This window comes from Topomyia yanbarensis, chromosome 3 (assembly GCF_030247195.1).
Source record: "Topomyia yanbarensis strain Yona2022 chromosome 3, ASM3024719v1, whole genome shotgun sequence".
NCBI lineage: Eukaryota > Metazoa > Arthropoda > Insecta > Diptera > Culicidae > Topomyia > Topomyia yanbarensis.
In genome coordinates this window covers 400421881-400449357 of record NC_080672.1, presented here as the reverse complement: position 1 = coordinate 400449357, position 27477 = coordinate 400421881, and the positions used below count along the sequence as shown (strand labels likewise).

The 27477-nt window shown below is 39.1% G+C and overlaps 1 protein-coding gene across 1 annotated transcript in view; it reads left to right on the top strand.

Moving 5' to 3' along the window:
* The first annotated feature begins 13076 nt into the window (after positions 1-13076).
* Positions 13077-27477, top strand: part of LOC131688324 (rap guanine nucleotide exchange factor 4-like) — a 491347-nt gene continuing 476946 nt past the window's right edge. The window contains exon 1 of the mRNA XM_058972527.1: positions 13077-14374. Coding sequence (XP_058828510.1) covers positions 14328-14374 — 47 coding nt within the window. The 5' untranslated portion in view covers positions 13077-14327. The remainder of the gene's footprint in view (positions 14375-27477) is intronic.

The following is a 27477-nucleotide window of genomic DNA, read 5'->3' as shown; positions in this document are numbered from 1 at the left end:
AAGCTACGTAGCATGACATGACGCCCTACCCCCCCCCCCCCTGTCGTCACACATCATCACAAAATACAAAACTCCCCCTCCCCCATATAATGCTACGTCATTTATGGATGGTCCCTAGGAGAATACACTTAGTGCTGTTAATTTGAATGACTTTTTTCATTTCAAAAGGTGTTATGGTCATTTTTTTCTCGTCTATTTTCCGTCGGTCTCTGTCCACACTTTGTGCCTATCACCGAAACTAGAGAAGTGACTCCACAACCAGATATCGATTCATCAACACATGGACCGGGAACAACGACTCTACTTTCCTTACGAAGAAAAATGTGAGACAGAGTTTTATCTCAGAACATCGCAACGACCTCGGCTGCGGTTCCAACAGTATAAGTCACTAAGTGACTTTACGCTTGTTCGGGCATGCCGCAGACTCAAGTGATTCGCATTTTAAATGCCAAAATATCCTGACTCCTGCGGTAGAAGACAAAGGGTTAAGTTTCCCGGAAACTCTAAGCTTGATCATATGACCCTATTCGACGCTTTTTTAAACATTCTCCCTTCAACTCCTTGCTCTTCCTTGAGTACTATGGCTCTTAATATTGAAAAATATTTCACACCTTCCAGTCCTTTGCTAATTAAATGTCGTCGCCACATAAAAAAGACCTCAGCTGGGATTGAAACCAGACCCACTGGACTGAGTGCCGGTCACGCTTACCACTCAACCATCGGCGTCGTCTATGATCAAAATTTGGTCAAACAACGATGATAATTTTTTTTATTATTTTTTTAGTAGTTCAAATAGTATAAAATACAGAAACAGTAACGAAAGAACCATCTTTTAATTATTGCCATCAAACTCTGTACAGCAACCTCGTCCATTTTTTTCGCCACAGTCAGTTTACTTCAACAATTTTGGATCTTCTTCAGGTTCCGCTTGACAATGGACCAATAGCCCTCGATTGGACCGAGCTCTAGTGTGTTGGGAGGGTTATTGTCCTTGGGCACCACCAGAACCTTGTCGGCGTTATTCCACTACATGTCCTTTTTTGACAGCATTCAAAATCCGGCTAAAATGGCGTGGAATCATGTTGCTTCATGACAGGTAGCAGATGTTTTTGCATGCACTCTGTCACTTAAATTTCCTTGTTGACCGGCTCGGTCGAAATGAAAATGTCGCTTTTCAAACCACAGGTACAGAAAGCCTGCCAAACCGGATATTTCTGTGTGAATTTCGACAGCTTCATATGCTTGAAAATATCGGCCATTGTTCCTCCGGACTGTTGACAGTTGATTTGCTGACCTTTAACGGTTTCGCTAACTTGGCGTGCAAGTAATTCGAATATAGGCTGTACGCGAGCAAAATTTCTCTATGTTGATTCTCTTGCTTGAACGACACTTTTATTACTGCACTGAAGCAGCAAATGTCAAATTAAAAGGCATTTTTCTGCACGCAGACAAATGATAGTAAAACCTCTCTATGAAATTTTTAGTGGCTTTGAAAGTAGCCGATATATCTATATTTTCATAATTATCCAGATTTATCCAGATGTCGGTATCAGTCTCTGAAAACACAACTTCTAATGTGTTCGATACTGTTACTGATTTTTTTGGTTTCAAGAAAAAATGATTCAGGTGATTAGTGCGAGATCTTCACTTATATATTTGGTACAATATTATTACTATTCACAAATTACGGAAATAGTAGCAAAATGGAAATGTAATAAAGTGTAATAAAAACAAAAAGAACATTCAATGGAGGTAGAATTAAATGAGAGAAAAAAAAAGAAACAAGCGAGGAAAAACTAATAAATAGATAAAATTAAACAAAACAAGAAAGCCATAAAATGACATTTAAAATAATGGAAAGAGATTAATAATATGCAAATAGTCAGAAACCTACAAGTATCAAAAATAGAAAAGGGGCCGTACACAAATGACGTAGCTTTTTTTCTGCGATTTTTGACCCCTCCCTCCCCCCTCGTAGCATTTGGTCATAAAATTCTAACCCCCCCCCCCCCTCGTAAATAACGTTGCATTTACCTACCCCCTCCCCCTCGTCCCATGCACAGCGCCCGGGTGATGAAAAAAAATTATATATGTTTTTCAATTATTTTAAATACATGTCCTTTCAAAATGTTTGACGATTTTTATCAACATTTTTATTATAACAGCAAATTTTATGCAAAATAAACCCATTTCATGACAAATATAGTGTTGATAGTTTTGTTTTGAATTTTATATGTCAAGGAGAGCATGAAGACAAGTTAGCAACATTAGCTAACTAATGCAGCAAGTTAAATCCGCATACAAAATCTTTTCGTATTATTGTGATTCCACGAATCGTAAAATTTACCTCATGAAAATCCGCATCAAAAGTAACTTGTTTGAATTTAAATTCATTTCTCTTGGGAATGGAGGATCAATAAATTGTTTTCTCTAAATAATGGGTTTTAAAATTAATGCTACGTCGCACAACTTTTGACCCTACCCTCCCCCTCGTCGCACTTCGTCACAAATTTGGTATACCCTCCCTACCCCCCAAAATGCTACATCATTTATGCATGGCCCCAAACAAAATCGCAAAAAAGAGAAACAAGAGAAAAAAGACAAAATCAAGACAATGGAAAAATTAGAATGTATGTAAACAATTCGAAGAAATAGCAAAATAAAACAGATTTAATCAAATTAAACGCAGGAAATGGAAAAGGAGATTAGAAACATTGAAGAAATAGAAAGATATTGCAAAATGTGTGTAATAGTGAAAAACGAGTAAATAACAAAATGAAAAATAAAAGATCATGAGCATGGAAAACAGTAGAAATGGCAAAAGAGAGAAAAATGAATTCAACAAAAAATATAAAAAAAGACCAGTATAAACAAATATAGAAATGGCGTTAGACGTGAAATTAACAATTATTCAAAATATTTGAAATATACAAATTAGTCGCAAATTAAATGAAAGCATGAAATCAAGAAAATGTTAAAAAAGTTTGTAAATAGAAGAAATGATAAAGTACAAATGGAATAAAAAGATAAGGATACAATAACAATAAAAAAATCAAAATTGGACAAGCTATTTAAAAAAAACTTATAGACATAAAATAAATGGGAACAAATGGACGAAATAGATTGAAGAAAAAATTGAAATGAAACAATAGTGAAATCATAGAAAACATGTTAGATCAAAATATTTTAAATGGGTAAAAATTAAGAAAAAGGGAAAACAGGAATATTAACATAAAGAAAAACAAAAGAAAACTTGAAAAATAAATGAGTTACAAGATGAATAAACCAATATAAAGTAAAATTAGAATAAAATTAAACGCATAAAGGTCAAAATAAAATAGTAGGAAAAATAAACTGAAAAGAAGTAACAAAATAGAAAACGTGATATTCAAAATTGTTTAAATGGGTAGAAACGAAAAACACTTCAGGTAATGGAATATACCAATAAACAAAAAATGGGAGAATATTGGAAAAAATCCATTCAAATGAAAAGTATAAATTTGAAAACTGATAAATGGTGAACAGAAAATTTCACAGCATAAAAAAATTACAACGATAGAAATAAAAAAAAATATTTTAAAGCAAATAAGAGAAGCCCAAAATGAAAAATATAATATCGAAAAAAGGCGGATGGCGAAATATTAAAATATGTTTTTTTTGGAGGATGTGAAAGAATACAAAGAAATATTAGGAAATAAAAGTTTAGTTATATAAATTGATTAAATTTAATGAAATCAATTAAACAAGCAAATGCAAAAGGAACGAATAAAAGATAGATAAAATAAAAAATAGAAGAAACGTGAAAAGATGAAAATAATTGAAAAAATGGAATAAATGCAAAGAATAGGACAAATTTTAAAAAAGAAGCAAAAATGGTAAACATATAAAAAAGAAAATTTGGGGCAAAGTATGAAAAAAGTAAAAGAAATTGAATGAAGAAAATAGAAAGAATAGAAAACATGGATGAAATTTAAACATAAACAAAAGAAGCAAATGTGAAACAAGAGCAGAAAATGGAGAAAAATCAATTTAATTGAGAGAGTTAATTAAAGATGACAAAAATTTCCGGGTTGTCGTATTTGAATAAAACTTTTCAAGTGAATATGAAAAATTACTATGAACCGTTTTCTTCGTGTATTATCATATATTTTCATGACCTTTCTTGATTTGCGGTATTACTCAGAATTTTTTATAGATCCTATTCGACCAGTAGAGCATTCTAAAAGCAGGTTGCTGAGTGTTGATCTTCTTTCTAATAGGTTCTTCTATGATTCATTTAACAGCAACAATGGATTGAAATAAGTAGAAATAGAAGTGATATCGTCCTGAAAAGATAAAAAATCGCAATTTGACTAATGTCCATCACATCTTTTTGTCCACTGCGCGTTAAAAGTTTTTGAGTTCTAAGTTTTCTTTTGCTTAGTCTTTCATGCAGTATAAGCTTTATATTGTAATGTACAATTAACTTTATGATAGAAATTGGAGGAAATTTAATTATACCAATATTGAAACTCTAATTGTATTTTCATTGTTATTAAAATAATATTTGACAGAATCATTTCCTCCGTTAAAAGTCCGGGACCCCTCCACAATTGCGGGCCGGATGGGGGAGGGGACACCCCGCCCCCTTCCCTCTCGGCTGCCCTGGGTCTTACCCTTGTTGTGTTACGCGAATCTCTGACGCAGTGGACGTTTGTTTCTACGCAAATCGTGAGATTCAAATGATACTTCAGCTAGCTGAACGTATCTCAACGTTTGACTGCTAGATTTGCGTTTCCATGCGCGAGATATTCCTATAAGGATGAATCAATAGAATTAATCAAGACAGTCTGTTTTGCCCCACCACTACGAGCGAGTAAAGGCGCTTTAACCGAGGCTTAGCAGCCACGGTAAGGTGTAATCACCTCAGTCCCATCCCAAAGGTCCAAAGGAGTGACATTAACCTCCTTAGCCAACTCATTCCCGACGATTTATTATATCTCCTTTAAACTGAAATGGTCGGTACGGTTGTCCTCGTTTCTTCCTGCTTTAAGATTCAAAACAATTCGTTAATAAAATTAATAATTTAATTGTCATCTATCAATCTTCAAACCCAAGTAGACCTGGTTGTTCTAATATTTGCGACATATGAAAATATGCTTCAAATATTAATATTGACAAGAAAATCACAACAAAATAACTGTAGTGTTTTCCAGGATGCTTTTCAATACTGGCTGTGTAAGGATTTTAATAGAATAGAATAGAAAAATCGAAAGATTCAAATGATGCTTATGTCCCCAATACTCATCTGTCTTCGTGGCTTGTGAATAGTGCTATTGACGCATGCCTTATATCCGGTCTCACAACTCGTTATATTTATATTGTTACAGTTAATAATACTGTCGATAACATAAGCAGGAAATACGTCCATTGTTCGGCATATTTGCCACATAATGAATCATCAACTTCTGATGATTTTAAAAAAAAGTTGTATTATACTATGTCAGAAATGGGTTTTCACTCATAATCGGCAGTGACATTAAAGGGGTCCTCTTATATATTTGTGGCAAAAAGTACCTAACGCTTCATAATTTTTTTTGAAGCAGTAAATGACTTAGACATGTGCGGTATTCTGCAAAATGTTCATGTTTATTATATTAATTTCATCCATAAAATAAAAATTTTCGGATGCGAGGTGTCAAAAATGGCGGCTCCAGCAAAATGCGCTTTGTAAACCGACCTCATTTGCGGGTAAAATATAGGTCGCAATTCGTCTTTTATTTCTTCAAAAAAAAAATTATCAGACATTAGGTACTTTTTGCACAATTATATAAGAGGACCCCCTTAATGCCTACCACATAATTTGGGGCAGCTCAAATATCAATATGAGAGGCACCGAATTCATGAAATACTTAAGTAGTACAAATGTAATGTAGGAAATCGCCCAGCATTTGCACGACCTGGCAGAGGAGAGATGTTAGATGTAACTCTCTGCTTTGACGGAATTACTTACACGAGTTAGGAAACTGGTGCGTACCCAACGAACTCGAACCGTCGTTTTCTGATCATGAGTACGTCGTTTTTCATAATTTAAACGTCTAGATGACCTTTTTGCAGCTCTACTGTGTAATGGTTCATTTTTGAATCAGTGGTAGTACAAAATTCGATTTAATTGTGTGGACTTTGCTAGAATGTAATTTCCTAGTCTTTTTAATCAAACCGTTGCAGTGTTTTTTTTTATCAAAAACGTGCGAAAATTACTCACGCGAAAATGGTAAAGCGTACAGCAATTATGTCTTCTGGGATGTTTTACGATGATCCAAGACCTTTATTTTGATCATATAGGTGCAGTGAATAATCCCCCCTGAAGTGATACATTGGCTACAATATTTTAGCAAAGTATTAAAAACAAGATGAACTTTTCAGAAATTTCAGAGAACTTGTTTTTGCGAACATCTTTAGACTCGAAGTTATTGACCGTTGTTTGCGAATGACCCCTTAACAGCTATTATTCATCATAACTTCTTAAATATCATAGATAAAGCTTCAACATGTTCAAGAAATTTGTTCGTTTTATCAAGATACATATCTTTCTAGAGGAAACCATTGGTCAATCTATTTCGACTTAGAAGTTATTGGGTAATTTTTGGTAAAACTAGCAAAAGTTTTAAAAGCAATAGCTTTTGAGTGGACAAAAAAGGGCAGCCAGCTCTAACTGCAATTAGAAATACTACATCAAAACTATAAAATTCAATAGAGTTCACTTGTCTCTCGTTGTCTCCAGTAGAGTTATAGATGATTTGAAAAAAAAAACTATTGCTTTTCAAAAAATGTCAAATATTTTCGAAAATGGCCGACATAAGAAAAAATATGCGTTAATAAAAATTGTGTATTTTGACGATTGAAATAACTTCGTGGAATATAAGAAAACAATAGGAATGATAATTGAGAAGATATTCACAAAAAAATAATTTTGGGGGTCACCCAAGCATAACGAGCTATAATTCAACGTGAAAGCAATCTTCACAACTTTTCCAAAGACGATAGATAATTTTTTTTTACCAAATAAATTCACGTACAGGAGGATTAATCGCGAAAATCATAGCAGAAAATGACAAACCTTGATATTTTTGATAAGTAGTCCGAATACACTATTGACGTAAACTCAGCCGTTTCCCCGTTAACAACCAATCACCATTTGAAACACTTTGTTTTTCATTAATTGCCAAGTTACTTTGAAAATACACGAGATAAGCCATTTTTGCAATATAGAAAGTTTTTCATTTTGATAATTATAAGCTTATTACTGAACCAATAGAACTTGTCAGAATGGTATTTCGAAAGTTTTATTAATGAATTGGTTTTAAAGGAGTCATACACAAACAACCAGCAATAATGTGGAAGATATTAAAGATAAATACTTTGTACCTTCATCAAAGTTATTAGCAAAAGCTTGTTCTACAACTTTGCCAAAGATATACTTTTAAAATATGCACTTGTAAGAAAGTTGGTAAATGTATTTCACTTTAAGGGAGATTAATTATTAAAATAACAACACCATAGGAAAGGGCTTATAGATCGCACAATCCACAACAACGAGAAGCGTGCTTCTTCTAATCCCTCAAAAATGGGTACAATATTTGATAAAAATCAAAGACAAAAGCACAATCGAAAAAAGCTCACTCGAGCAATGCTTCGGCTCATTGTATAGAGTCTGCGAGTCTCAATACTTATCGAGTGCAAGCAAGGTTGGAGAAATGACACATTTCGATTGCGTTGAAGAATGATCTGTTAAAAGAGTGAAAAGAGACTGGTGTCTCTTTTCTTTCTTTCTTTCTTTCTAACTTCATCCACAGTTTCAGTGGGTTTGGTTTATAAGGAATCATTTGGTTTGGCTCTCCGGATAATGAACAAAGCTGTACCTAGCTGATACAGAAATTGGAGGAGGTGGGAGAGCAGGGGACTTTCGTTTTATAGTCGAACCAAATAGCCTTCACCAGAATGAGGTATTCTTTTATATCGCGTGGAATCCCAAGGAAAGCTTGAACAGTACTGATGTTTTGACGAGGCTAGACTTCCATTATCTTTGTTCAATCCTTGGTAACTTGCTGAGAAGTTCTGAAAACCAAATTGAATACAGAAAAATACAGCAATATTTTTGCGGTATCGACGATTGATCTGTGGAATACCTAACGCAAACGGATTATAAATTATCTGTCAAGAATTCATGGTGAAAGTTTTTAAACCTAAATCGGTTTAAGCCGGCTTCGAATAACAATATCTCTTCGGGGGTGTTGTCATTCTCTTATCTCAATACCCTCTCGGGGATGTTGATATACCCATTCATCGAGAAGTGTCTTTTGTTCCCCTTGGGTGTGAAGAATCCTTTCGTACTGTCTATGTTCTCTGTGTCGTTATTCTTATCCCTAACATTACCACTTCCCTAATCCTTCCCATCAGAAAAATTATGATAAAACCCAATCACGGCAGTGCCAAATCTCCGAACAGCATGGGAAGGGTACCATTGGAGCCAGTTGCTACTGATTCCTGATAGTACGAAGCACTCGATACTGTCGCCGAAACGTCATCCAGTAGCAGTCCACCAAGCCGTACTCAGCGAAGTTCCCCGCAGATTCTACGTACCTCATCCCCGTTCTGCATATCGTTGTGGGCTCGTGGGCTGTCAACGCTGCTCGAACTGTTAGACTGCTGCTGAAATGTGTGGTCTTCGGCCTACGTGATTGAGAGTTTTATGTCACCTGAACTTTATCGGCATCGATTACTTTGGGTCAATGTCTGTGGTTGTCGGTCGTAGAACTGAGAAACTCACAGTCTCACAACAGACTCGTATAATCTCGCCATCCGAAACTTCATCAAGTTACTCCAAATGAAAGAGTCAGTGCACGTGGAACCAGTGCCAGTCACGGAAGAAAGTGAAGGAAGTGTTGCTGCAAACGAATCAGGAGAAGATGTTTAAACACTTCATTACAACCGAAACCATTTTATCGTCCGCTTCTCCTCACTCACCTGGTTCACATAATAATGAAGTCCCTCAAAAAAGTCCAATTCATACGCGGTGTGCGTATGAATTGGACGTGTTTGAGGGTCTTCATTATTATGATAACCAGGTGTGACTGATCAGCTGCTGAGAGATGTGCTTGCAGAATTGCCAAAAGACGACGAACGGTCTTCTGGGCTAACCCTGAATCATTTTCTTCTTGGGACATTGAACAGTTCCAAGCCTCCGATCGCGGTCTACGACATGAGCTATGCAATGAAACTCATTTGAAAGACGTCGCTGGGCTATACTAGCAGGTTCTAGTGACGCTGGATTACTCAATCCATGACCCATTGGACGAGATAGTTTCACCGTGTTAAGGGGTTTCTCAAACCTCGAGCCCGAAATGGAGCTGTTTTTTGGGGAATGAGTTGCAAAGGAAATAGATTTCGAATTTTTGAAACTACATATTTTAACTTTTAAATTTTTAAAGGCCAGAAAAAAAACAGTGACGACGTTTAAAAGACAATAATTCCATTGATGTTGAAACTGTGGCTAATTAAAACTTTTTATAAAAGTATTGGTCCGATATAAATATTTTTTAAACCGCCATGCTTTCCTCTGACAGGTTTGCAAAATTTTATTTTGTTGCATTTTCGTAGTCTCTAATATGTCAAAAAATGACATAAAAATAAAAAAAATTCGAATCGTTGCATAAATTGTTCGATTTGCGAAATAAAAAAAATCGATCGTTTACCGACACCAAAGAGGCGAGTTTGCCAAAGTCTATTTCAAAGAAAACTGTAGTGATATTCAGTGTGCTTTTTGATTATGCCCGAGCACGCGCAAAGCGAACGACAAAACAGTTACTTTTACCTTTTCTATATTACCCGAAGAAGAAAAGGAAACCGGCCTTCGGAAGTCGCCACTATCCAGTTTAAACGTAGCAGACATCCAGTGCTGACAACGCTCAAGTAATTTGCATAGGCGAAAAGATTTATTTTGCATGACAATTTAAAATACGCAGTAGTGTGAGTTTAACCAAAATAAAGCTTAAAGAAAATCGTTTTATAATGCAAGGTCTACGCTTCAGTGTTGTGTCTTTCTCATATAAAGAAAGGCTATGCAATAGCTGTAAAAATCGACTTTTTCATGGAAGCCCGGAGGGCCGAGTGTCATACACCATTCGATTCAGTTCGTCGAGATCGGCAAATGTCTATGTGTGTATGTAAGTGTGTGTATGTGTGTGTGTCATTTAAATTCACACGATTTTCTCAGAGATGGCTGAACCGATTTTCGCAAACTTAGTTTCATCCGAAAGGTATAACGCTCCCATAAGCTGCTATTGAATTTTTAGTTGATCCGACTTTCGGTTCCGGAGTTACGGGTTGAAGAATGCGGTCACACAGCAAATTCCCATATAAACTGGTACCACCATGATGTTCAAATGATGTAAAACATATTAAAATTGATGTAACATTACTCTAGTTTGCGGGTCTGGATCACTAATGATCAATCAAAGCAGCTTTGACCACATTGGCTACCTATGACGGTTCATGACGCCCCCGGGGAACCCGCCAAGTTCCTAAGCTAATATCACACCCATTCCTCAACGAATTCTCTACCGATTTTTACAAACTTGATTTCAAATGAAAGATACAGTAATACAGTAATGACTGCTGCTGAATTTCATTCGGTTCTGACTCTTGCTTCCGGAGTTACAGGGGTGTTGGTAAAGATACACTGAAATTTCCCATATAAATCGGTACAATCGTAATACCTCAGAGACTAAAAACTATTGAAATGGTTACCGCAGATCTAGATCACTGATTGCCAATCAAACATTCTTTGAATATATTGTCCACTATCGACGATTCCGGAAGTCCGGAATTCCGGGCATATTCCATAATTAAAGTCACATCGGTTCTTCGGTGATGACTGAACCGATTTTCTCAAACCAAGTCTCAAATGGAAGGCAAAATATGCAGTTGAGTATTGCGTCGCCGCCCCTACCCCCCGCCCCACACGCCGCGCACTTACACCCAAGTCCTTCATCACTCCCCTCCCCTTGGACCACCCTCACGCCCGCATTTCCTTCATCCACCCCGTATACCGAAATAAGATGAAGGATTTCTGACGCATCCTCCACTCCCACTCTACTAACCCCCCATTCCCTCCACTTTCAAACCCATTCCACCAACATTTCAAAATAAAATCACATGAAGATAACATTGAACTCATGCTGATTAAGCTAATTAAATATTATTCTTTTGCCTTTCTCATATAGAAAGGTTATGCAATTGCTCCAAAAACCGACTTTCTAACCGAGGCCCGGAGGGCCGAGTCTCATATAACATTCGACTCAGTTCGCCGAGATCGCATAATATCTGTGTGTATGTATGTGTGTATGTATGTATGTATGTATGTATGTATATATATATATATATATATATATATATATATGTATGTATGTATGTATGTATGTATGTATGTATGTGTGTGTATGTGCGGATTTGTTAACAAAATGTCCACATCGGTTTCTCGGAGATGGCTGAACCGATTTTTACAAATTAAGATTCAAATGAAAGGTATAATATTTCCATAGGTTGTTATTGAATTTCATTTTCAACCGACATCTTGTTCCAGATTACGAGTTGAAGAGTATGGTTACAAAACAAAATTTGTTGATTTGTCCACATCGGTTTCTCGGAATTTTGTGAACCGATTTTGACAAACTTGATTTTAAATGAAAGGTCCATCAGCTGCTGTTGAATTTTGTGTGGATCCGAGTTCTGGTTCCTGAATTACAGGGTGATACGTACGATCACGCAGCAAATCCCGATTCTAACGAATTCTGCGATGAATGTAAAAAGGTGAATTTTTTCCCAAAATGTAAACACAACTGTTGAATTTGTAGATTTAGGTCACCAACAGTCATTCAAAGTCTCTTTGGCCACACTGGCCACCATCGACGGATCCGGAAGCATCCAAATTCAGAATAACGGTTATATTGGTTTCTCGAAAATGGCTAAACCGATTTGATCAACTTAGTCTCAAATGAAAGGTGTTGCGTCCCCGGAAACTGATATTAAGTTCCGACTTCCGGCTCCGGAGTTACGGGTTGTGGAGTGCGATCACATAGAAAATTCCGATTCAAACCGATACCGCGATGAATGCAAAAAGGTGCTCTTATATATACTTACCAAGTGTAATAAGAATGAAAGACATTTTCATAATGGTATATTGTACGAACCAGCTATTAAATCATAGTTTATAGAAATGAGAAAGGCACAATTGCACCTCTAGGTGGATTAAAACAGGTTTTTTTTAGATCGCTCACTTGACGTGCTTTAACGGATTCCAGATTCTTATGATTAATTGATGGGTCCGTGACAACCGCCTTCAAAAGTATCCTGGAGATAAATTCGTAGACTTCGTCCTAAAAAAGTTGAATTCCCGTAGATTTTATCTACCCGAAGATACGAAGAAAACCTTCAAATCCGTAGATCTACGGAGATTTCCGTAGCTCTGACATCCGCTGCCGCTGGGATGAATTAGACTATTGTAGGGTTTTTTTTTGTTAATTTGACTAGTTATTCTTACATTCCTGTCGAATTTTTGTTTCTTTGTATTGTTTCAGTGTGATAAAGATTGCTGCACAGATCATTCGGGAACAGGATTTTGATGTTACTTAATTTGTTTATTTTTTCTTATATACAAGTTTAAAAACAATAGAGCTTTTCACAGTAATTGTGGAAAGCATTATGGTAACCAACATTTAGAAAGGGCTCGATAGAATGAAGAGGGTTGCAAACGACTTCGGTAAACAAATTGCGCATTTGCCTCCACTCGAGTATGTACATTAAATGCAAATCAGTGCAGAAGGATCAAATACCCCTGCAATCAGGCAGCCATTTACCCAAGCGCGTGATAGCATTTATAAGTTTTAATTTCTTATACAGCTCGTTAAACATCAGTCCCGTTAAGTTTCCCAGCAACTTAGAAAATAAATTGAAAATTGTTCCTCGCAAACAGCTTCTTCTCACATGAGTACTTTTAATATTCATCTAAATTTCCCATCTCCTTTTCCTCTAGATTCTCCCGAGAGTGATGGAATTACGAAAATAGAAACACAACATTCGCTGGAAAGCCCGAGGCGGTTTGGAAACTGCAAACATATCCACTGCTCAAATACTCCTGGACGGATGAGCTTAGTCGCTGGTGATGAAACTCTAACATTTTTGATGCTCTCGGTCAGAAACACAAACATATACTTTCACACACACATAGCTTCATTCCAAGCCAGCTGTTTGCGGTTCGCTCGGTCCAGGGATTAACCGACTGTCGTGCATCAGGCCAGGTGCTTGGAGATTTGGTCACGCTCCGTCGACGACGGCATCCGTGCAACGTACCAAACGTACAATTTTAATCCCCTGAGAATACCGGTAGCGGGCCGACCGTCCATCAATCCGGCGCTTGCAGGGGAAAAAGTTTTACATTTTCATGTAGATTAGCCCATTTCACATCTCGGCGGGCGACGATGGATGGATGGAGAATTCGGTGAAGCATCAGCTGCAAAGGTCTCTCATTAGTGTCGATGTCAAAAGTTGTACATGTACCGTCTAAAACAGTCAGTCGTCTGATCCGAACCAAAGAACGGACGGATGTACATACATACATACGAACGAATCCGGAATCCAAAATGCGCCATTGAAATTGAGATGTTCGAAGGATCTCCGCTTCGTTTCGAGTGAGTTGGGTGGTGATTAAAACCAACGGAATAGTGTATTTGAAACGACTTCAATAAACCACGAAAGGAGCTGAAATGAAAAGACACACACACATATCAGTCGAAACCAACAAAACTCCATCGTTGAATTGAAAATAGGTGAATAAAAGTTTACGGGATTGATATGGCGAAATGTTAGCTCCACTAGTTCAAAAGTATAAAAATCATTAATTAAAACTAAACAAACCGTTTGAAAAAATCATATGTGTTTATGGTAGCAGTGAAATCCGAAAACAAGGTGCGGTTAAACACACTGCTGCAAATATAGTTGTGGCAACGGGAAACAAAGCAACCGCCGACCCGAAAGCTCTCGGCTTTACGGCAAGAGCGTTGGCTGCTAGCTGAACGTGTGTTGGCCGTGGATCACGTTTATTCTCTATCCGGTGTTTGTGTGTTTATGTGCGTTCTCATAATAACGGAAGCATAACAGTAATAATGATATGTATTAGCATTAATGATGATTTTGTGGTGTGTTTGCAATATAATTGAGTGTTCTGGGAATTAGGAAAGCTCCTGTCGTCTATTGTGCGTGTGTGCCTGTTATTGTGGAATATCTACACGATGGCGGCTAAAATGGCGATGGAATGGATTACTGCGATTGACAAGAGGTACGTTTCTTTGTCTGACGGAAATGAGGAAACAAATTAAAAACATTGGATCAAATTTGTCAAATAGCAGATTACACTAATGCTCAGAGAGTTGATTTTACTGTTACCACAGATCGGTAAAACCAAAAGAGATTATAACTACTAGAGGTCGCATGTCGCTGTTAATAGTGATAATTTGTCATCTTGCTCTTACATATGCTAGGCCCATTAATTTGACACATATTGCCCCAATAGAGCGAGACCTCATGTTTCAGTCTGTGAATACATAGAGACAGTAGCGCTTTTCCCCCTCTAGCAGTTATAATCCCTTTTGTAAAACGGCCCAATTCAGGAAATCGTATTTTTTGCTATTAAACAATCATTTAAAAATACGTTTTGTTAGAGCAGAGCATTCGAATCTCTTATTAAATACATTTAACCCTTTCATGCCGAACTTTATTCTCACCCATGTTGGGCTTCAAAGGTGTTTTCCTTGACTATTGTGCTAAGAAACACGAACAAAATTATTTTGATGAAGATCAAGATTTCGCGCTAATTTCCTTGCGAAATTCCGTGGGAAATTGCGTGCGAGAATCTGTGAGAAATTCCGTGCGAAATACTGCGCGAAATTCCGCGCAAAATTTCGTGCGAAATTCCGTGTGAAATTCCGCGCGAAATTCCGTGCGAAATTCCATGCGAAATTCCGTGTTCCGTGGAATTTCGCACGGAATTTCGCGCGGAATTTCACACGGAATTTCGAACGGAATTTCGCACGGAATTTCGCAAGAATTTCGCACGAAGTTTCGCACGGAATTTCGCATGGAATTTCGCGCGAAATTTCGGGCGAAATTTTGCGCGGAATTTCGCACGGGATTTCGCACGGAATTTCGCATGGATTTTCGCACGGAATTTAGCACGGAATTTCGCGCGGAATTTCACACGAAATTTCGCGCAAAATTTCACGCGGAATTCCACACAAAATTTCGGGCGAAATTTCGCATGGAATTTCGCATGAAATTTCGCATGGAATTTCGCACGGAATTACGCACGAAATTTTGTACGGAATTTCGTACGGAGTTTCGCACGGAATTTCGCACGAAATTTCGCACGGAATTTCGCGCGAAATTTCGTACCGAATTTCGTATAGAATTTCGCACGGTATTTCGTATGGAATTTCGCACGGAATTTCGCACGGAGTTTCGCACGGAATTTCGCACGATATTTCGCGCGGGATTTCGCACGGAATTTCGCATGGAATTTCGCACGGAATTTCGCACGAAATTTCGCAGACGAAGACAATCTGAATCAGACCAGACTAGAAGCCGAATGCTTGCAGCGGCTATACGTCAAACATCATCAACGCGAGAAGAAAAAGTGTTTATTATTAAACGGACAAACACTTTGAGATAGCTCAGTCTGTTTTAACGAAAAATGTGTACACCTGTATACACCTCGATACGATATGCTTGAGCGAGACCCCATGTTTCAGTCTGTGAATACATAGAGACAGTAGCGCTTTGCCTTCGAAATTTCGTACGGAATTTCGCACGGTATTTCGCTCAGTATTTCGCATGGAATTTCGCACGGAATTTCGCACGAAAATTCGCACGGAATTTCGTACGAAATTTTGCACGAAATTTCGCACGGAATTTCGCGCGAAATTTCACACGGTATTTCGCACGGAATTTCGCATGGAATTTCGCATGGATTTTCGCACGGAATTTCGCACGAAATTTTGCACGGAATATCGCGCGAAATTTTGCACGGAATTTCGCATGGAATTTCGCATGGAATTTCGCGCGAAATTTCGCACTGAATTTCGCACGGAATTTCGCATGGAATTTTGCACGGAATTTTGAACGGAATTTCGCGCGAAATTTCACACGGAACTTCGCACAAAATTTCGCATGAAATTTCGCACGGAATTTCGCACGAAATTTCACACGAAATGTCACACGGAATTTCGCACGGAATTTTGCACGAAATTTCACATGGAATTTCGCACGGAATTTCGCTCGAAATTTCGCATGGAATTTCGCAAGGAGTTTCGCACGGAATTTCGCAGGGAATTTCTCACGAAATTTCACACGGAATTACGCGCGAAATTTCGCGAGAAATTTCGCACGAAATTTCGCACGGATTTTCGCCCCAAATTTGCACGAATTTTGCACGGAATTTCGCACGAAATTTCAAACGGAATTTCGCACGGAATTTCGCACGAAATTTCACACGGATTTTTGCACGGAATTTCACACGGATTTTTGCACGGAATTTCGCACGGAATTTCGCAAGGAGTTTCGCACGGAATTTCGCACGGAATTTCTCACGAAATTTCACATGGAATTTCGCGCGAAATTTCGCGAAATTTCACACGGAATTGCGTACGGCATTTCGCGCGAAATTTCGCACGGCATTTCGCGTGAAATTTCTCACAGAATTTCGCACGGAATTTCGCGCGAAATTTCGAGAGAAATTTCGTACGAAATTTTGCACGAAATTTTCTTACGGATTTTCGCACGGAATTTCGCACGGAATTTCACAAGGAGTTTCGCACGGAATTTCGCACGGAGTTTCGCTCGGAATTTCGCACGGAATTTCGCACGGAATTTCGCACGGAATTTCGCATGGAATTTCGCACGGACTTTCGCACGAAATTTCGCACGGAATTTCACACGAAATTTCGCACGGAATTTCACACGGAATTTCTCACGAAATTTCACACGGAATTTCGCGCGAAATTTCACACAGAATTTCGCACGGAATTTCACACAGAATTTCGCACGGAATTTCGCGCGAAATTTCGAGAGAAATTTTGTACGAAATTTTGCACGAAATTTTCTTACGGATTTTCGCACGGAATTTCGCAAGGAGTTTCGCACGGAATTTCGCGCGGAATTTCACACGAAATTTCGCACGGAGTTTCGCTCGGAATTTCGCACGGAATTTCGCACGGCATTCCGCGCGAAATTTCGCACGGAATTTCGCACGGAATTTCGCGCGAAATTTCGCATGGAATTTCGCAAGGAATTTCGCACAGAATTTCGCACGGAATTTCACACGGAATTTCGCGCGAAAGTTCACATGGAATTTCGCACGGAATTTCACACGGAATTTCGCGCGAAAGTTCACATGGAATTTCGCACGGAATTTCGCACGAAATTTCGCACGGAATTTCGCCCGGAATTTCGTGCGAAATTTCGTACGGAATTTCGCCCGGAATTTCGTGCGAAATTTCGCACGGAATTTCGCACGGAATTTTGCACGGAATTTCGCATGGAATTTCGCATGGAATTTCGCACAGGATTTCGCACGGAATTTCGCACGGCTTTTCGCACGGAATTTCGCACGGAATTGTGCAAGGAATTTCGCACGGAATTTCGCACGAAATTTTGCACGGAATTTCGCACGGAATTTCGTACAGAATTTCGTACAAAATTTCGCACGGAATTTCGCGTGGAATTTCGCACGGAATTTCGCACGGAATTTCGCACGGAATTTACGAAATTTCGCACGAAATTTCACATGGAATTTCGCATGGAATTTCGCACGGAATTTTGCACGAAATTTCGCACAGAATTTCGCACGGAATTTCGCACGGTATTTCGGACGGAATTTTACACGGAATTTCGCACGGAATTTCGCAAGGAGTTTCGCACGGAATTTCGCGCGGAATTTCACACGAAATTTCGCACGGAGTTTCGCTCGGAATTTCGCACGGAATTTCGCACGGCATTCCGCGCGAAATTTCGCACGGAATTTCGCACGGAATTTCGCACGAAATTTCGCATGGAATTTCGCAAGGAATTTCGCACAGAATTTCGCACGGAATTTCACACGGAATTTCGCGCGAAAGTTCACATGGAATTTCGCACGGAATTTCGCACGGAATTTCGCACGAAATTTCGCACGGAATTTCGCCCGGAATTTCGTGCGAAATTTCGTACGGAATTTCGCCCGGAATTTCGTGCGAAATTTCGCACGGAATTTCGCACGGAATTTTGCACGGAATTTCGCATGGAATTTCGCATGGAATTTCGCACAGGATTTCGCACGGAATTTCGCACGGCTTTTCGCACGGAATTTCGCACGGAATTGTGCAAGGAATTTCGCACGGAATTTCGCACGAAATTTTGCACGGAATTTCGCACGGAATTTCGTACAGAATTTCGTACAAAATTTCGCACGGAATTTCGCGCGGAATTTCGCACGAAATTTCGCGCGGAATTTCGCACGAAATTTCGCGCGGAATTTCGCACGGTATTTCGGACGGAATTTTACACGGAATTTCGCACGGAATTTCGCATGGAATTTCGCATGGAATTTCGCGCGGAATTTCGCATGGAATTTCGCGCGGATTTTCGTACGAAATTTCGCGCGGAATTTCGCACGAAATTTCGCACGGAATTTCGCACGGAATTTCGCACGGAATTTCGCACGGAATTTCGCGCGGATTTTCGTACGGAATTTCGCACGAAATTTCGCGCGGAATTTCGCACGGTATTTCGGACGGAATTTTACACGGAATTTCGCACGGAATTTCGCGTGGAATTTCGCACGAAATTTCGCACGAAATTTCGCACGGAATTTCGCACGGAATTTCGCACGGAATTTCTCGCGGAATTTCGCACGGTATTTCGGACGGAATTTTACACGGAATTTCGCACGGAATTTCGCACACGGAAATTCGCACAAAATTTCGCACGGAATTTCGCACGGAATTTCATACGGAAAATCGCACGGAATTTCGCACGAAATTTTGCACGGAATTTCGCACGGAATTTCGCGCGAAATTTCGTGCGAAATTCCGTGCAAAATTTCGCACGGAATTTCGCACGAAATTTCGCACAAAATTTCCACGAAATTTCACACGGAATTTCGCACGGAATTTCGCACGAATTTTCGCACGAAATTTCCACGAAATTTCACACGGAATTTCGCACGGTATTTCGGACGGAATTTTACACGGAATTTTGCACGGAATTTCGCGCGGAATTTCGCGTGGAATTTCGTACGAAATTTCGCACGAAATTTCGCATGGAATTTCGCACGGAATTTCGCACGGAATTTCGCGCGGATTTTCCTACGAAATTTCGCGCGGAATTTCGCACGAAATTTCGCTCGGAATTTCGCACGGAATTTCGCACGGAATTTCGCACGGAATTTCGCACGGAATTTCGCGCGGATTTTCGTACGAAATTTCGCGCGGAATTTCGCACGGTATTTCGGACGGAATTTTACACGGAATTTCGCACGGAATTTCGCGCGGAATTTCGCGTGGAATTTCGCACGAAATTTCGCACGGAATTTCGCACGGAATTTCGCACGAAATTCCGCGCGGAATTTCGCACGGTATTTCGGACGGAATTTTACACGGAATTTCGCACGGAAATTCGCACGGAATTTCGCACGGAATTTTGCGCGGAATTTTGCACGGAATTTCGCACGGAATTTCGCACGGAATTTCATACGGAAAATCGCACGGAATTTCGCACAAAATTTCCACGAAATTTCACACGGAATTTCGCACGGAATTTCGCACGGAATTTCGCACAAAATTTCGCACGGAATTTCGCACGGAATTTCATACGGAAAATCGCACGGAATTTCGCACAAAATTTCCACGAAATTTCACACGGAATTTCGCACGGAATTTCGCACGAAATTTCGCACGAATTTTCGCACGAAATTTCCACGAAATTTCACACGGAATTTCGCACGAAATTTCGCTCGAAATTTCCAATAGTTTCTCGAGGGCTCGAATACCAGAAGTTTGGAGACGTTTTTCTATGTGACATCCTAAATTCGTTGAAGAAAGTGTGTGCATTTCTGGAGAGTGCGCATGAAAATAAATGTAAAACAACAAAATATTTTGCTTTATTTGATTTTGAGAGTTTTGAAAGACATGTTACGCCAGTTTTTCTTTAAAAAAAAACTATTATCCCCGATTCTAGGTTCTTCAATTGGAACCTATTAATAACTGATTATTTTCGCTCCAGATGGAAAATTGGTACGGATCGCACCCTTTTTTAGCTTGCTTACCCATATATATTTTCCAACCCGCAACACAGTTTTGAACCCGTCAAATTCGATCGCACCCGTCATAATTTCCATTGGTCTCGTCTAAACAAATCAACCTGTTGCGGGCATCGACAGCAGAAATTTGAAACGCTAACGCTAAATATCGTCTCGTCTATATTTCGTTTCTAGCGGCTTAAGGCTGTGTCAAGTCAAGGGTGGATTTTTCGACGAAAGACAAAACAAGCGCGAGTGCGGAATCTTTGCGGGTGCGGTAGACATAAAGCAAACACCAGCTGCCAGTTGCAGAAACCAATTTCGCTACACGCAGCCTTTTGGGGTTGTTTATTTCGGTCCTTTTTCGGTTTGTGATTTTTTGCCCTTCGGTTTTTCCTCCTAGACTGAAGGCGCGGTCCGTGTTGGTTGGTTGTGGTGCGTGAAGTGGGTGCTGCTGGGTGCAAAGTCCGTAAACAATTATCTACCCGTGACGCATCTGGTGATTGTTTCGGATGGTAATAATGTTTTATCGGTGTTGATATTAATTTATTTTTGCGCTGATGTTGAGCTTGTTAGAACAAGAATTTCATCTCCGGTTTGATCGTAGCCGTATTCGATATGGATTCTGGGAGACAAACCATCTGTTTCATTGCGAATTAGGCCGCACAAAATGGGTCATTCCTTCAAGAGGAAAAGCGTAGAAGAATGCTATTATTTTGTACGTTTTTTATAAGATTCAATGGAAAAAATACTGAAATAATTATTCTTCAGCTTTTTGGAAGAATTTTCATAGGTTGCCTTGATTAAATTCTGCGCTATCAATCCTCTCCGGGACAAGAATCTGTACAAGTTGCTGCCTTGGTACTTTATTGCATTATTTTATGGGCAGTCTCCATAGGCACTACTTTGTTTCGAAAGGCTGCCATACTCTTCAACCACAGGAAGTGAATATTCTTCAGCAAAAGTCAATGTAAGAAGCCACTGCCGTCATGACACCATTTGGTGACTTTTTTCATTCCACAGCCCAAGCACTTCCAGCCAAAAGGCAAGCCAGCATTAATCCCCGCTTTTAAGCTGTCGTTAAACTAGGCCTCTCGCCGTCATGGTCCTACACAGCCACGGCCTGTGGTCAAGACGGATGGTTCGTTGGTTGGTTGGTTGGTTGGTGTTGGAATGGGACATTTCGTCCTGTTGCTCATTTTTGCGTCGTACGCACCGACTGTGTCATGGTTCGTGTGGCATGGCATTGGATGGCATGAATTCGCTTTTGTGATATGTTAATGAACTTTCTCGTTTAGGAGACGATTGAGTTGAGCCAAGTTGGACAATGGACGTTGGACGTTGAGCCCCTTTGACATTTTTTTCCCATTGTCACCATACCACAGAGAACAGACGTGCATCTCGAACGTTAGAGTAGTGTCAAAATCAACGGTGGGACTTTATGGATGATGGATAAGCTTGACAAAGTACGGAAGGCTGGTCAAGAGCTGGAAAGTGGTTGAGGAGTGGTGTACTACCATACAATACGAAACATTGAGCATTGAGTTGATGATATGCTCAGCTATTTCTTCCGATATAGAGTACTTTCCAATCTATAACTGTATTAGTGAGATTATAAGTAAGACAAACGATTTGTTTTCCTCCACCTGTCATAATGTTATTATTGGTGGAGGAAAGCAAATCGATAATAGCTTTTCGGTTGGATCATTTTCGTGATTGAAGCTGAACAATCGGTATAGTACGTCTCTAGAATAAGTTGTACAGAGGCACAGTGGTTTTCAACTTACTGTCCTGGTATTCTGGGACTCGAAGAAAATGCTTGATTTAGCCTAGTCTTTCTCTTCTAACTCAATTTCCATTTTTTCGCTGGGTCATCGCTTGATGCATTCTGGTCGCAACGCAAACAAATCGAATTGGTTCGGGTCGTGGAACGACAATTACATGAGCTGTTTCTTGCTTCAGATCGTCTTTCAATCCTGGACCAGATTGCGGATTTCCTCCACAACTTTGGAAAAATTACATTGACGTTTTGGTTACATCTTTCGAACTCCTCTTGCAAGTGGAATATTTTCATCTTGCTGGAAATCCGCGACCATGTTTCCAGTCCATAAAAAATAACTATCGTGGAATTTTCTTCAAGTTTTTTGAGCTGTCATTATGGCACCTCTTAAGGCTCACTGCCAGCAATACCTTGATGATGATCGTTATGGTTCCACGCAGGGCCGGCGGAACACGTGGGTAGTATGGGTAGTACTACCCACTCGAAAATTATCGAGGGGGGAATTACCCACTCGAAAGTTTGGAACAAACCAAAACCTGAGATTAATCACAAAATGCATGCATGACATTAATCACAAAATGCATGCGTCTGAAATGTGCACAATTTAGCATTTTTATTCAAATACAAATTTATTTACTTTACAATTTAAGTTTCTTGAAAATATAAGATAGTAATTAGGATTTGATTGAAATTAGATTTTTTTATATTTATGCTAAGGACGACGTAGGCATGTCAACTAAAAGAAAAGAGATAACTAAATTTGGATATCTGTCGTGTTTAAAAATATGTACTTGAGAGACATTTAGGAGAGATCGAGGATAGTCCGTACATCTCGGACTGGAACGAGGTCGAAGGGATTCGTTTAACGGAGTTCTGGAGCTAGAACACTAGGCGCACGACCAGACAACATGTTTAATGTTGCGATAACCTTTGGGATTCCTAAACTTCCATTGTTCTTAGAAATTTGTCAATTTTCGAACGTTTTCTGACAAGAAATACTGAAAAACTCGTTGAAACATTTTATGTGCGCATATAAAACCATAAGTTTTGTGGGGAGTTTGTTTGCAGCACAGCCTTTTTTAAGATCGCCCTCACCACTGCACAGTGGTCCCAAAGAGCAAAAAAGGGGTTTTTTTAGATTGCGTCAAAACGGTTGACTTTAATAATATGGTGTCTTTGAGAAAGTTTCTTGGAGTAGAACTTCTCTTCTTTCTGTCTTAATGATTAATCCCGCTAATAGTGAGTTACGAAATTTATTTTCTCCAATAATTCAGATAGACAAATACTTACTTCAGCAATGTTGTAGAGATACTCGTTACAAACATTTTATCCGAAGATTTTAACTATCTATCTTTTAAGGTTTTTGAGATATGGGACATTATTTGTAAAAGGCCCCTTAAAAACAGTTTTTTCATCATAAGTTTTCTTCCAGATTTTTTTCCATTATATAAATGTTCTAGAACATTGTTTAGACTATTAAACTACATTACTTTGCCGAAGACGGAAACTTGCTACCGCTAGTATGTGTGGAGATATTCACGTTTTTTGATTGAAAATAGCTCTTTTTTCAATGTCGATAACTTTTAAACGGGCAAACCACTTTGTAAACAAATTAAAGTACAAGAAAAGCACAACAAATGCTGGAAAAATCAGATCTCCCCAAGGCGGTTAGTTTTTTTCATTTCGATTATAGAGGTTTTAACCTTAAAGTCATTCGCCTCTTCGGGTTCGGTTCTCTTATGAAAAATTTCTACCCCTATGTGCGGGGTCGGGACTCGAACCCAGGTGCGCTGCGTACAAGACAATCGATTTACCAACTACGCTACACCCACCCCCTTCTGCTAGTTCTGAAATAAAGGTTTAAAGTCGTAATAATTAGCCTTACTTAAAGGCTTAAAGTCGTAATAATTTTCTTACTTTTGTAAGCACGTCTTGAGCATACCCAAGCAAGTAAAAGTTAATATAAAGGAACTACATAAGCTTCTCGTTTTAAGTAATTTTGCAACACGTTTCATGTTCTAATAGCGGGTTAAGCAGTTCTATTAAAGCTTGAGCAGCTTGAAAGTTCGCTAAGAACTTTTTGTGAATTTTAAAGTGTGCTTTTTAAGTATTATCCGAACTTCTGTTTGCTTGAGTCAAAAGTTACAGTTGTTCAAAAACTCAATGCATGCGCTTGATACCGGAAACTGTCAATTCCCTGGCGCCTACTTCATAACAATGGCACAAGTGCAACCAAACGGCGAGTAATCAATTACATTTGATGACGGAATGAGACAAACTTCAGCTCAAGTATTTCCATAGAGGGCCGCCTTGGGGAGATCTGATTTTTCTAGCATTTGTTGTGCTTTTCTTGCACTTTAATTTGTTTACAAAGTGGTTTGCCCGTTTTTGCCCGTTTAAAAGTTATCGGCATTGGAAAAAGAGCTATTTTCAATCAAAAAATGTGAATATCTCCACACATAGCAGCGATAGCAAGTTTCCGTTTTCGGCAAAGTAATGCAGTTTAATAGTCCAAACAATGTTCTAGAACATTTATATCATGGAAAAAATCTAGAAGAAAACTTATGATGAAAAAACTGTTTTTAAAAGGCCTTTCGCAAATAATGTACCTTATCTCAAAATTCTTAAAAGATAGACAGTTGAAGTCTTCACGTAAAATGTTTGTAAAGAGTATCTCTACAACTTTGCTGAAGTAAGTATTTGTCTATCTGAATTATCGGAGAAAATAAATTTCGTAACTCACTTTTAGGGAGATTAATCATCAATCCGATAAGACAGAAAGAAGGGGAGTTCTACTCCAAGAAACTTTCTCAAAGACACCATATTGCTAAAGTCAACAGTTTTGACGCAATCTAAAAAACCCCCTATTTTGCTCTTTGGGACCACTGTGCACTGTCAGAATAATTAGCATGCATAGCTGTCATCATCTGACGAACATTACGGTGATATGCGCACTATAATGCTTAACGCGAGCATCTTTGCTGTCAGATAAATTTTTGTGTTTAAAGAACAATCATTACGTTTTTATACAATATTTCATTTCATCGCGAAATGTTTATTGTAGGAGTGTGCAGGGGCGGCGAAACACTTTACGCCCGAGTGGGTTGAAAGCATAGGGTGAGGGGTCCATTAGTAAGGATTCTTTCCCTTTTCGCAATGCACACGCTTACATTACATTCATATAAAATCACGTTCGTTTATGCAAATGGAATTGTGGTACATCGATGTTTTCAAATGTGTGTAGTGCGAGATACATGCGTTGCGCACCTAAATTTTTTGAAATGGTTCAAAATTTCGAGTGGGTAATTACCCACTAGGTTATTTTCGAGTGGATACTACTACCCATACTATCCACGCTTTCCGCCGGCCCTGGGAGTGTGGATCTAAATGCAAAGCTGATGTCGCCGAATCGAATACAGAAAGTAAGCTTTTGCTAACAGACCAAACATTGTTTCTCTCGTTAATCCGTCAGCTAACCGGTGCCAATAACCGCGTTTTTCAGCTTTCATAAAGTTTTTCATTTGCGTTTTTTTAGCATCGCGTATATTTGGAAAAAAAAAATCGGGCGATTCGATTTCAAAAAGTCCCTAAAGAACCTTTTCGCGTACAATTCTGAGCAATCTCTCCACCATGGAGTGCCGGGTACTGGTGTCGTAGTGTCGAGATTTAAGCCAGCCAAAACCTTGTATGCTTCCACCGGCAAAATTTCTTGCTTTGATTCAATTGTTTTGGATATAGTAGATTCAATTGTTTTGGATTTTAATCAACGGGTGTGCCAATTGTAGCGAGATCGAGTACAGTGATAAATCTAACGCTTGGCCTGGCAATTTGTGTTATTTCTACCCTACTGAAGATGGCCATATTGAAATTGTCGCAAATATCATGCAGTAAGATAGGTCGATTATCATCGTGGAGACAACCTCATGGCATACCGTCTTCAAGAATCGGCTGAGGTACGATTTATATGGAAACAATTCCAATAAGTCTTTGCCTTTGATTCGGACTTGACAAACGACAAAGTTCTACGTCGGAAGTTAATTAGGTTTTTCAAAATGCACATGAATAGTGTAAAATCTGGGGAACGAGGTGTTTTTTATGTCCTATGGAGGATTTCCTGCTAGTTTCTAAGATTTCCGAGACCAGGAACCATGTACTTCGGTTTTGTAACAGAACCCTTCAAGCGACACTATCAGGTCTTTACGAGGATGAAAATGATTTTCCTCATTCGAAAATTTATAGGCACATTAGAAGACGTTTTGACAATGAGATGGTCAGACTCTCGCTCTTTAATGAACAAGGAAGCGTGTAAGTCGTGGCTCGTGGCGTGGCCCTTTTTAGCATTTCTTCTAGGAGTATTCCTTTCAAGAGTGATTCAATTTTTCCTCACATAACTTATATGTGGGATATGTCGAGAGATCTTGCGGAGTCTCTCCACAGTAGGAAGAGTTTTCCTGATTCTCTCCGCATTTTCACACCGTGCTTTATTTCTACTATACGTAGAAGTAGGCCCAACCGTTTGAAACGACGGCAATTCATGCCTCGGGTACAAAAAGTAAAACAGACTTCTCAAAAGAACAAAGTTTGGAAGAGCAGATCTTATCTTAGCCTCATTTCGAGAGGCTCGAAATGAGGCTGATAAAAAATATGTTGTTTTCTTATACTCCTTGATTTTTGCTGAACGTAATTGCTTGCAAACCAGAATTTGCACTGACTGAAGCAAAGGGTTAGCAATTAAGGCCCCTTGTCGGAGACTGCACCATCAATTTCTACTTCCCAGGTGGGTACGTAGACAAGATACTTCTTCGTACACGGCAGAGTGTTGTTTATTTAGATCACGCATGTATCAATGATGTTAGATGGCTTTTCTTTGGTTCGGAAGTAGACTATCCAGCCAGCGGCTGGTTGTATTAGATGCATATAATTTGTATCGAAAAAGAAACTTATCGGCTTCATTTTTGCCATTGGAGAAATATCTAAATCGACCTCCATTGAGGCTGAGTATGTCGGTCGTCGGGGATACCTTCGCATTAGCCAACACTATCATGCGGGCTTTAGTACCCGCGAAAAGAAGGTATTATCGGAGGGAACGAAAAATTAATGCAATGAAATTCGGAGTAATTGGTACTTAGCTATGCAAAATTTGTAGAATCAATAATCAAAAAACACATTTTCGCTAAGCCGTACCCATGTTGGTTATGGGCAACGACGTTTTCACACAGCCACAGCTTTTGTTTTATGCAAGACTTGCTCGCATAAAAAAGTAAGACTAGCAACTGGGTGCGGCCAGAGTAATTTTCAGTTGGCGATGAAAAATAAAATTTTGATATAACTT